Here is a 12,675-nt window from a genome sequence, read left to right as displayed (position 1 = left end):
AGCCTGGGCAACAAGAGCAAAACTCCGACTCAAAAAACAAACAAACAAAATGTTGATAGAACCGTGTGCTAAGGTTTGCTTTTCTTTTGCAGAGAATAACAAGATTGGACATGTACATTGTCATGTGACTGGATCACATGGGGAAGCGCTTTATACAGACATCAGTTCCATGGTGTTAATTTGAAATGCCTTAATGGCAGGCAAAAACCAGTCATTTCATTTTTGTAAATTACAGATTTTATCACAGAGTAACAAATGTTGCTGTAATTAAACTTCTGTTTTATATATATATACGTATACATATCTGTATATATACATATATATATATATAAATATAAATATATTCTTTACTTTTTGTATCAGTAACCAGGCTCACACACACAGGGTCTGCTGCCATGTCACAAACCACTCAGTAAAGGAAATTAAAAATGTATTTGTCATGTTAAAAAGTGTTAGCCACAAAAGGCTACTTACTTTCTTTTCCTTTTCCTTTAAAATTGTAAATAAATAATGTTATGTATCAGTGTGCCTGAACCTTGCATATCCTTCACATATTTCCCATAAGCCCCTCAGAAAGGCTAACTGTGATGATGACACTTTGGTACAATTTAGATGTCTATTTGGTGGCTCCTGCTAAAGACGCACCAGTGTAAAATGTTCCTGTAGTCACTGTTTGTACTTGTGTATTGTGGAAAAAGTACTTTTGGAAGGCATGGGGTTGCCAGTACCACAAAAACTGTGTTGTATATAATGTAAAGATTAAAATGGGGAAATAATGAGCATCTGTGAATAATGAGGTGTCATTTTTTGATAATCTTGAATGGCAAATAACCCAATAGCCTGCGTACCAGAGACATCTGTGATTGTTCTATTACTTGAATAGTTCTACAGTCTTTTTTTTTTTTTAATGTTTACAATTATCCAGTTTTAGAAGAGAGAGACTTTAACGCCATTGCCTGGTTACCTGTTTTATGCTGTAATCTAGTTTATTTTATGTAAAATGTATATTGAATGCTTTCCTTTTTTATACCTGCCTTAAATAATTTGGCAATCAGAATTAAAAAGTTTTTTTTTTTTAAGTAATGGCTTCTTGTCTGTCTCATGTTATTTTCTACCTGGCTGATAGTCATTCTAATTTTCAAAGAAGGGTTTCTTAATATTATTAATATCCAATGCATAAGATACAGCAAACAGATATTAACTTTTCTTATAGGATACATAGGTATAACAACGAAATAGTGTATTTAATTCGGTGAATGTATTCCCATTTACAGGGTATTTACCCTAAACGTGGAGCACGATATCACTAGAAATTAGTAGATACAGGTTCATATGGTATGGAATGATACTTCAAAGATGCAAATGTTATGACATGTGGATAATAGGAAAAATATGTAAAAAGTCATTTAGTCAGTTAGCTGTCATTACATTGATTTACTAGAATATTTTATGCCAAATTTTAACTGCCTCTTCTCTCCCTTCTTTGCTTGGAACAAACACTTACTGAGTGCCTGCTTTATCCCAAGCACTGCACTGGGTTCTGGCATATTGCAGTAAACAAAGCAGACAGAAATTCCTGTCTTCATGGAGCTTTCATTTTTTGGTGGGTGGGATAAATGTATCATAAAATATCTGAATAATATATAGAGCATGTTAGATGGTTGATAAATGCAATGAAGAGAAATGAAGCATGGGAGTGGGGCATAGTGAATGTGTGCTGGAGTTTGTAACTGTAAACAGAGTGGCCACTAAAGAGATGGGGGGGGGATCCATGCAGACATCTGGGGGGACACCACTGCGGTGACGTGGAAGAGCAAATACTGAAGCCCCAAGGTGGGAGTGTGCTTTGTATGTTTGGACTGGTTGATTTCAGTGCTCCATTCCAGCTGTAAGTTTTTATTATTTTACTATAATTGCTAATGACAGTACTACCACGTGGTTTACTAAAAAGTTCTTTAAGCTGATGGAATTTGTCTTGGTATAATTTGGTTGGTTCTACCTAGAGGCCTTTGCATCAGAAATGAATAGAATTTCGCAATCAAAAAGAAATGTTTCCCTTGATTTTGAAAGATCACCTTAGAGTGTTGCCTTTGCTGCTTGGCTTACACATCTAGTCTATGTTCTTAATAGATTTCAGTAAGAAGATATTTTTCTGTTAGTTTTCAGTTTTTCTTTTGAATTTCATCCAAGCTGTCATTTATAAAAATATCGTTTGTGGTGTTTAATCCTATACATAAGAGTATTTCACATATTTTTCATCATTTTTAAGCTATCAACGCTTTTTCATTTTTATACGACATCTTGATTATCCTTGAAGACTTGAGGTAATTTGTCTTATACCAGTTAAGCAAGTATGTTTTCTCTGTTCAGACTATAGTTGGCAGGGTATCTGTTGGTTGCCTACATGCTGATCCAGTTCTTAACCAACCCCTTAACTGTCAAAGCACAGAAGCTAAGGTCAACTTACATCTTCACTAGCTGAATTTTCATGTTCTTGTTGGTAGCTGGGTGATACTGTGGATTCCTGATGATTTTCTTGCTCTTAATAATATATATGGAAGCCAATCTTACCTTTCAGCTGCAAAATGATTAGATGTATGTTTATTACATAGCAGGCTTTTAAAAATCACTTCTAATTAGGTGGTTAAGTAAACAGGTTATAAATAGCTGCCTTGGACCATGTTTAACTCTGCTCCTGTAATAAACAGGAATGCTGAGAAATACAAAGAGATATATGACCAAAAGCACATTGCAATTTGAATAGGCTCTTCCCCTAGGCTTTTACTGGAACATTATTCATGACTGGTTTACATTAATCACTAAATGAAGTTTTGTTTCTTCCTCTTACTGTTACAGTGTTGTCTTTGCTGATGACAACATGAATTGCCAAAGGCCAGGGCTTATTTATATTACGTGTGCCATTTCTCTGACTGAGTATATAGTCAGTACCGAATGGTAAATTAAAGATTCCCAAAAGACAAGTGTACTTGGCTCCATTATATTACTATGATGAATCTGCCATTAATACGTTCTAATTGTTTTACTTTTATAGACATAAAATCAGTCCCCTTAGTGACTAATAATAGGGTTTATTGATTTTACTAAACATTACTCATTCCAGGCCTGCTCATATCAGCTTGTCCTGAACATATGCAAAAAGCCTGCAGTGCTGACACAGTGCAAATTAACTTCATGGAGAAATGGGAGTGAAGAGTTGTTTACAGCTGTGGTCCCATTGAATACAAAATATTAAAAACCAGGTAATAGGCTCCATATAGAACCATTTATTCCTAGATTACAATCTCAGATGACTTTTTCATGGAAACTTGCCATTGCTGTTCAGCCCAGGTCATTAACACTTGCAGAGTAAAAAGTGTGGCCTTATACATTCACACTGGCTGTGACCCTGATTTAGTGTGGTTTCAGCCCAAGGGTCTGTGAGTAACCAGAATGAATAGCTCTGATTGATGCAGGATAAAAACAGCAGTTTAAATGATAATTACTGGTCATTTCATTCCTTCCCTGACTCTGAAAGAGACAAGACAGGCAAAGCCATTTATTATTGTTTTTGTCACTAACCACAGTCATCCATTCCCTGCTTCTTGCAGTAGCCTGAGTCATAAATGTTGTTTACTTTCAGTTAACTTTAGAAGAGAAAACAAAGCAAAGCCCCCAGTCTGACTTTTCAGTTTTCTTAACAAAATCACTGTTTAAAGCAAGGGGTGAGTTCTCAACCTTGGCACTATTGACATATGGGACCAGATAATTCTTTGCTGTGGGGGAACTGTTCTGTGCATTGTAGTATATTTAGCAGTACTCCTGACCTCTACTCTGGAGATACCAGTAGCAACCTCCCCAACAAATTGTGACAACCAACAGGTCATATGAAATTCAGAACTCATGCCTAGCCCCTGCCCCACAGGTAGAGTGCTGAGTTCTATCGTTCTTTGTTGCTTTTGGAGATAGGAAAGCCATCGATGTTTCCTTGTAACTCGATGTAAACAGAATGGGGATGCTCGTTTGACCAATGTGGATAAAGTTGGACCAGACCTGTAGCTCTTTAAAAAGAATTGGATGACCCAGATTTTAACATAATAATTAGTAGTTCTTTTAGGTTGAAGATGAATTCAATTTTAAAACCACATCTGAGGGCTGGATTCATTTCACAGCACGTCAATTAGCAGCGCTAGCCCACTAAAAATACATATTATTTCTTCTGGAATGAAGGCTGTCAGTGGAAAACCTGGAAAAAAATGGATAAATCTTAATTGAGTTGCTGGGATTGAACTCAGATTTTCTTCACACAGGGAGAGGCATTTCTTTCATACACAGGAACAAACTTTGAGAGATTCTCACATACACTATACATTTCAGTGAATTTTTTTTTTCACTTAGACATTTGAAAACAAAATGAAAGGAAACATCAAAATCTGCAATATGGAGAAAGTTAAAGTATCCAGGGCTATCATGAACACAAGGCATGATAACACCCATGGACAAGTCTAGGTTTAGGTCTGATCAGACTGGCCTGACCCTTGGCCAGCTGTTGTCATGTTCCTGTCTACCTGGAATGGCAAGCAGTACGATGGAACAAAGCTTCTTTCCTGTGTCCATAATGGACGTGGCTAATCATTGCCGCATTCTCTCCACCTGAATGTGTGTGAGACCTCATAACAAGTTTCTCAGTGCAGCTTTCCCAGTAGTCCCTAAAAAACAGACCAAAGTTGACACGCAACATGAAGGCTGTTTGCCACCTCTGCAAGAAACTAAATTCTTATGGGACTAAATCATGACCCCTATAACTTTCAAGGGTGTCACCCTCACAACCCCCCAATTTCAGGCAAGGAGACTTAACATGGCACTATTCCTCCTTTCAACTATTGGAAACTTTGAAAGTTATTTATTTACCTTCAGTGTTTTAAAGCACTGATTTCTTCAGTCGGAAAAGTTGGGGAACCAGAATCGTTACTTATTGACCCAACTTTCTACTGATTTATGGAGGTGTTATCTTTTTCTCTTTTACTTTCATGCTATCATCACATCTTTGGCTCTCCTGCCACCCTCTTATAATGATCTTTGATTAGATAGAATCCATCCAAATAATCCAGTATCATCTCCTTCTCTCAGTGTCACCTGATTAACAATTTTAGTTCCATCTGCAATCTTAATTCCCCTTTGCCATGTAACAACAGTTTCACAGATTCTGGGGATTAGGACATGGACATCTTTGGGGGCTACCACTCTACCTGCCACACCACCCAACACAAATCCCTTTCTGCCTGGGCAGTATTAACACAATAATAATAGTATAATAGTTCTATTGTATAATATACAATATTACAACTGGTATAATGACCATCATCAAAATTATAGTATATTTACTTTGCACTTCACGCATAACAACTCATTTAGTTCTCATAACCACCCAATTACTATTCCCATTTTAGAGCTAGAAAAACTGAGGCATCAAGCTAAAGTAATCTGACCAAGTTCACACCACTGTGTAAGTGACAGGACCATAACCCCTATGTTATACTGCTTCAGAGAAGGGATAATACACTCCCTAGGGAATTGACAAGATTTTCCTTTGCTAAAGTGCTTATTATTTCAGAGGGGAAAATAATGGTGTGTCTCTCCAGGCTGCTAAGAGACAAAGCCTCTGTGCAGCCTGTGCTGGAGCCAGGCATCAAGCCCTTGTTAAACTCCACATTCCAGGCCCAGGATCCTGAGAGCCTAGCGGCTCTTCAGTGCATTGCTGACAAAGGTTGCTGAAAAGGTTACCTTTTTTTTTGTTTTCTCATTGTCATGGCAGCCCTTGCCTCTTTCAATACTCTACCATATGTATCTGATGACTAGAAGCTCAGAATACAAGAGTTGGGCTTCATGGGAACTGGTGCTTGAGTGGCAGAGGCTGGTGGGAAGGCTGATGCTTTTGTGATTCTGGCAGAGACTATCATGGGCTCCTACAAAGGGTCATTCCAACGTTCTGACAAAGGGCCCCAAATTTGTACTTTCAATTATCTACAAATGATGTCATTCTCACTGTCTCAGGGGATTTTTGAAAATATTAGAAAGAAGGATGCTCAAACCTCAGCTTTAACTCTTTAAATACCCTCCCCTAACCAGATCCTTCTCCAGTGTATTTTGTGTGTACTGAGGGACAAGGGAATATGTGAAACATACTTACTTGCAAGATGTAAACATTTAAATTATAATTTCTGCAATGTTATATTGAAATTGCTTCTTTATTTCGATATGGTGAGAACCTCGAAAAATGAATGCCTAGATTTTTCTTGGCTTCTCAGAGGACTTTGCTCTAAATAGTATGTGTTGGGGCAACATACAGAAATTGATTGAAAAATTCTTCCTAATAAGGGTGGCAGGGGCCAGTGAATCAAGACATCCTGGCCCCATTTAATCACTGGAGGTCACTGAACTATAGGTCTGAAAGAGAAAGTAGTTCCATCTTCCTCACCACTCTCCAGAGAAGGTAGTCCAGCCACCCAACCTGTCCTCCTAGACCAGATCGGAATTTTCCAGGGAGGGGGAAGTGGGGTGGAATCCCTAGCCTAGTGGGGATGACCTTTCAGCATAATAACCATGGGGAGGGAGACTGTCTCTAGCAAGGCTGCTGTACAGCTGGATGTTTTCAGCTGCCTGTAACAGAAACCATGACTGAAACTGCCATCAACTACAAGGAAATGTGTTCTCTCCCAAATGCGGAGCCAAGAGCAGGGTAATCTCCAGACGTTATCCCTCATGCTGCTGACTCTGCTTCTCTGTGATACTCTTTGCTTAGTCTTCCTTGGGCTTGTCCCCTGTGTTATGGCCACATGAGTTCCAGATCTCTCTCTGGAGACATCAGTGTCCAGGGGAGAGAACTGTGTCTTCCTGTGTCTCTTAGGAGGGAAGAAACCTTCCTCAGATGCCTCTGGCAGTCATCTCTCCCATATCCTTGGCCAGAACCAGGACACATGCTCACTCCTGAAACATTACCGGAAGAGAATGGGATTGCCATGAGTTCCTCAGGCTAAGAAGGATGAGAATCTGCCCCTGAGTCATGCATGGGAGGAGTGGCTCATGGCTTAGAACTAGGATTCTGTTGGGGAGAACTAAGAGGGGGATGAATGTTTTGTTGTCTGAGGCATGAACCTTTCTTTGAGGCCAGTGAAATGTAGTAGATTCTCCTAGTGTCCTCTGGGTTCTCCTGAGGTGTAAGTCTAGGATGGGTGTGGGTGGGAGGCAGACAGTTGTTTGCACTCCAGCAGAACTCACAGAGACCCTCCGCTGTAACTGATTTTTCCTTAGAGAATCTGGTGGTTGGGTAGAATTAGGATAGCGGGCACAGGGCTGCACTGAACGCACTGTTCCAAAGACTATAAGAAACTTACAGCCTATAAGAAAGAACAGGGACCTACCTTCTCCCCCAAAGCAAGTTCTGCACTCTGGAGAGAAAAGAGGAACTCAGGACCATTTTTACTAGAATTTAGATATAATTAGCAGGGGTGGGTGGAGGGGTGAAGGGACTGGAATGTTAGGAAGGGCAAGCATTGAGCCCTGGTATACCAAAATTGGAAAGAGAAAGAACAAATTAGCCCACTGGCAGAGGGAGAATCTCACCATATCAGGAACAAGGGAGATTCCTTCAGGAGAAAGAGAAACCAGGCTTTAGCTTGGGGTCTCTGACTTAGAGTTATCAAGGTTACGAAAGGGCGTTGACCAAGTCTCAGAAAACCATCTCACTCTTGCTGGAAGGGAAAGAATGCGTGGGCAACCCCTAGAACTTCCAGCTGGGTGGGGGCAAAATCCTCTCTGCCTTTGGCCCTCTCTCCACTCTCAGCAGAGCAGAATGTGTCTGGTAGGGAAGAAGATAAAGGACTGGCCTCATTTTCCTGCCCCTCTACCAACCTGAATTTGTCCCTGATTGGATGAGTGGTGGGCGAGTGACCCACCCAGCAGATCTAGTGACTGCAAACCCTTGGGGTAGGGTTAATTCCTTCAAAAGAAGGAATTTTGAAAGTGGGTGAGCAGGTCATGAGACAGAATTCATTCAGGAAGTATTTCCTGAGTACCTGTGAGGTGCCCAGGTCCTGTGTCCTGGGGACAGGGTGCCCAGGCCCTGCCCTCTCCCACTTATAGACAGAGTGGGGCACCCCCTCCCACCTCTGGATGAGCACGTAGATGTCTCTGTAAAGCTGAGCAAAGCTGAACTCTGCAGACGTAGTGCTGGCCAAGAAGGTCTGCCATGAAGACAAGCACTCACTGTGAGACTGCCTCGAAAGCTCATAAACCTGGGAGCCTGCTGTGCTCAGCTTCAGAAACCCCCAGGTGCCCGTGTGTCTGCCATCCCCAGCCCCCACCATCCCCTCAGTGATAAGATACTGGGAGGCAGACCATAAAAGGTGGATTTTGTGACAACAGCTTGGTGACCAGACCGTTCCCTCCGCTGAGGGCTGCTGAGGGCTGAAGCGGGGATGACTCATGGAGAGGCCCCAGCAGACAGCCGAGGAAGCCTCTGACCCTGCGGTGCTGTGGGCTGGGCCATCACGGGACACTGGGGAGCCACAGATGTGCTCAGAGGTAGGGATATGCGGTGAGTCACTCCACCCCTGTCAGGCACTGGCAGGGAGCTGAGGAGTCAGAAGCAGAGAGAGCCAGCGCCAAGCTCGCCCGGTGCCTGTGAGCAGCCAGCCTCTAAATGGCTTCCAGCTTGACAGTCCTCACGCTGTGGCAATGTAGCTTCTGGAAGCCTATGGGGCCCAGGGACATTCCTCTGACTGACTCCAGTGGATGAGGTGTGCTCAGGGTATGGTGAGTGAACAAGTGGCCTTCCCGGGTCAGCTAGAGGGACTCCCTTGTCATCGTCCGGTGGTGGATATTGATGAATTGGTACCTAAATGAATGCGATATCCTCCTGGGAGGCTGAGAATCTCTAATCTTGTCCCACTTGATGTCAGCAACTCCGCAGGCCTGGAAGCCTCCCTCTGAATGCTTAGCAGGGCTCCCCTGTGTACCTCCTGCTTTCCAGGGCCACTGTGCCTTGGTCAGGGATGTTTAAGGTGTAAATCACAGAAATCTATTCAAGCAAATGTAAGCAAAGTAGACAGATGTAATGTAAGAACAGAGGGGTTCTTACAGGAGCAAGGGTGGCAAGTGTGTCCAAGCTTCCTAGGGGCTGGCACTGGGTGGGACCTGGGAGGTCTAGGCACCATGGAAGCTTCTCTCTCACACACATCGTGGCTTGTTTTGTCGCTGTTACTCCTCCTCTGCCTCATTCCTCTCTCTGCACACTGGCTCTCTCTGATTCTCCACACGCATGACCTCGCCTGACCGGCAATACTCTCTGTCATCTTCCAGTTCTAATTGCAGATTCTCAAGAGAAAGGATGGAAGTGGCCAGGCCCAGGGGCCACAGGATAGAATGAACTTGCTGAGGGAGTGGAGGCTGGGCAGTGTGGGGTGGGAACAGTTGCTAAGCTGGCTCCTATTTTTGGCTTCTTTTGACTCCCCACACCACTTTCATCTAAGCCCTTTGTCGAAGGAACATTTATGACTAGGAGCAGAAGTTCATGCAAACCAGCTTAGTTACAAAGAAGGTTTATTGAAAGCGTATAAGAATCTGTCTCACTATCCAAGGATAGGAAGGGAATTGGCAGGTCATAGTGGTTGTTGGTGTCTAGAAAATCCCTAAATCTCGCTCAAATATCACATAATCTCTTACCCCTTCTTCTCTTGGTGTCTCTGTCTCATTCTCCTGCTTCTGCAGACAGACTGTTTCTACCTCTTTGTGACTTCCCTATTCTTGTAATTGAACGTGGCCTGAGATTGCTATGGAGCTCACGAGGGCTCGTTTCTCACCATCATTTAACTGACCTAGCCTTTCAGTTTGCACTCCAAATTCCTGTGCCAAGTGCAGTGGATTTCCATCCAAGGAATAACCAAATGTGGCTGGGCCAGATTTGGGAGAGGCGTATGGAATTATATAGGACTGTCAACACTCCTGTGATTCCAAGGGTTTTAGGAGCTCTGTGCCAGCAATTGTGGGGTGGCAAAGACCATATATATATATGTGAACAAGTGGCCTTTTCGGGTCAGCTAGAGGGACTACATATACATATATATGTGTATATATATGTATATGTAGTCTACATATACATACGTATATATGTATATATAGTCTACATATACATATATATGTATATATATGTACATATAGTCTACATATACATATATATGTATATATATGTATATATAGTCTACATATACATATATATGTATATATAGTATACATATATGTATATATACACACACATATATACATATATGTATATATACACACATATATACATATATGTATATATGTATAGTGTATATATGTATGTATATACACTATATAGTGTATATATAGTGTATATATAGTGTATACAAGTATATATATATACTTATTTTTTATACCACAAAATAGAAATGTCCCCCTTTTCCCTGAGTGCTTCCTCTTTTGTCGTACTTTACTTTTTCCATTTTGTTTACCATCAAATGACATGTTAAATATTTGTTCGTGTATCTGATTATGGCCTCTCCTCCCATTAGAATATAAATTCCATAAGAGCAGGGACCTAATCATTTTTTCCTACTATTCTATCTCCAGCATCCAGAACAGTGTTTTGCCTAAAACAGGCACTTAAGTGTTGTCAGATGAATGAGTGAGCAAATGTCATGTCAGGATACAGTAGAGATGCCATTGATCTGCCTCCTTTCTTTGAGAATTTGCCTGACCCACAATCTCTAGAAGGTTTTATTTTTCATAATGAACCCTTTTGTACCTTACCTGACTTTACGCTAATGAGGTTACTTTTGGCGGGCCCTTAGGTAGTTTCAGGAAGGGGCCAGTCATCAGAGGAACCAACCTCGTGATTAGAGGGTTGGAACTTTTGCAGGGAAGAAGGACTGGAGATTGAGTCCTGTCACCAATGGCTGGTGATTTAATCAGCCATGGCTATATAATGACCCTTCAATAAAAACTCTTCAAAAACAAGGTTTAGGGAGCTGGTGAACGGGGCTGCTGAACACATGTGCTGGGTGGTGGCATGCCTGGGGAGGGCATGGAGGCTCTGTGCCACCCCTGTCTCCATACCTTGTCTTACACATCTCTTCTATTTGGCTGTTCTGTGTTGTATTCTTCATAATAAAACTGAGATTATAACTCTTTCCTGAGTTCTGTGAGTCACTTTTGCAAATTGTTGAACCACAAGGGGATCATGAGAAGCCTCAAATTTGCAGTTGGCTGGGCAGAAATGCAGGTAGTTTGGGGACCCTGTTTGTGGCTGGCACCTGAAGTGAAGGAAGTCTTGTGGGACTGAATCCTTAACTCTGTGGATCTGCACTCACTCCAAGTAATGTCCGAATTGAACTGGGTTGTAGTACACCCAGTTGGTGTTAGAGAATTGGAAATTGTTGTTGGGAAAATGATGTAATTTTCTGTAGGAGGTTCAGGGAAGAGACATCTGAAGGCACTAAAGGAGCAAGTCATGCAGATGTCTCGGGAAATGTTTCAGGCAGAGGGAAGAGCAGGTGCAAAGGTCCTGAGGTGAGAATGTGTCTGAAGTGTTTAAGGGAAAGCATGGGAAACATTGTGGTTGGAATACAGGTGAGGGGCAGAATGGCAGATGAGGTGTCGTGTGGACACAACCTTGAGGCAACAGTAACCTTCAGCTACACAGCCAGGCATGCTATCCTGTAATTGTGGGACAGGCAGCTCACAGATTTAAAATGCACAGATCAGAGTTTGCTGAAGCATTTAAACTAAAGCATACAGTGAGAAGCAAGTTGAATAAAATGGAGTGGAGGCCAGCATGGTGGCTTTTATGTGTAATCCCAGTAACACAAGAGGCCGAGGCGGAAGGATCACCTGAGGCCAGGAGTTCAAGACCAGCCTGGGCAATGTAGTGAGACCTTGTCTCTACAAACAAACAAACAAACAAACAAAACTAAAAAACTAGCTGAACATGGTGGTGCATACTTGTAGTCCTAGCTACTTGGGAGGCTGAGGCAGGAGGATTGTTTGAGGCCAGGAGTTTGAGGCTGCAGTGAGCTATGATTGCACCACTATACTCCAGCCTTGGCGACAGAGTCAGGCCTTGCCTCAAAACAAAAAAATGCGGTAAGTTAATGCAACTAGCCTGGGGAGTACAAGCAAATGGAAGGGCCACAGGACCTGATAGGGTTACACAATGATCGTATATCTTGTCGGTCTTTGTGCTGCATCAGCCTTTCCTTCTGGTAATGTGGTTATGAGGGCCCAGGTAGAGGACGAGGAAGATGGAAGGTGCCTGGAGTGAGCACATGCTTGCTCTATTGGAGAGCCTGGCCAAGGGCTGTAGCATTAGCCTGATGAGCAGTTAAGGGCTTTATTTGCATCTCCAGGGTAGGGGGCAGCTGAGGCCCTGCATGGTTGTCACTGAGTGGCTGAGATAAGACTTCACGGATAGTGAGTGCTTCGTAACCTCATTTATATTTAGGATACAATAAATATTTAGTGCTTCATGTTTCTCATGTATATTTGGGGTATCATGAATATTTAGTATTTACTTGGTTCTTCCTTTCCTTCCTAACTAGGTTCACACATATATGCTCTACTTACTTTATCCCTCTAACGTATCTCCCAGGTAAATAATTT

General features: G+C 42.1%; 1 protein-coding gene across 5 annotated transcripts in view; it reads left to right on the top strand.

Moving 5' to 3' along the window:
• ZNF608 (zinc finger protein 608) overlaps positions 1–1,083 on the top strand; it is a 112,019-nt gene extending 110,936 nt beyond the window's left edge. For all 5 annotated transcript variants that reach the window (XM_055385911.2, XM_063706734.1, XM_019028432.4 and 2 more), the window contains one exon: positions 93–1,083. In XM_055385911.2, coding sequence (XP_055241886.1) covers positions 93–99 — 7 coding nt within the window. In that variant the 3' untranslated portion in view covers positions 100–1,083. The remainder of the gene's footprint in view (positions 1–92) is intronic.
• The last annotated feature ends 11,592 nt before the right edge of the window (positions 1,084–12,675 follow it).

Source organism: Gorilla gorilla, chromosome 4, assembly GCF_029281585.2.
Source record: "Gorilla gorilla gorilla isolate KB3781 chromosome 4, NHGRI_mGorGor1-v2.1_pri, whole genome shotgun sequence".
NCBI lineage: Eukaryota > Metazoa > Chordata > Mammalia > Primates > Hominidae > Gorilla > Gorilla gorilla.
This window is presented reverse-complemented; position numbering and strand designations above follow the sequence as displayed.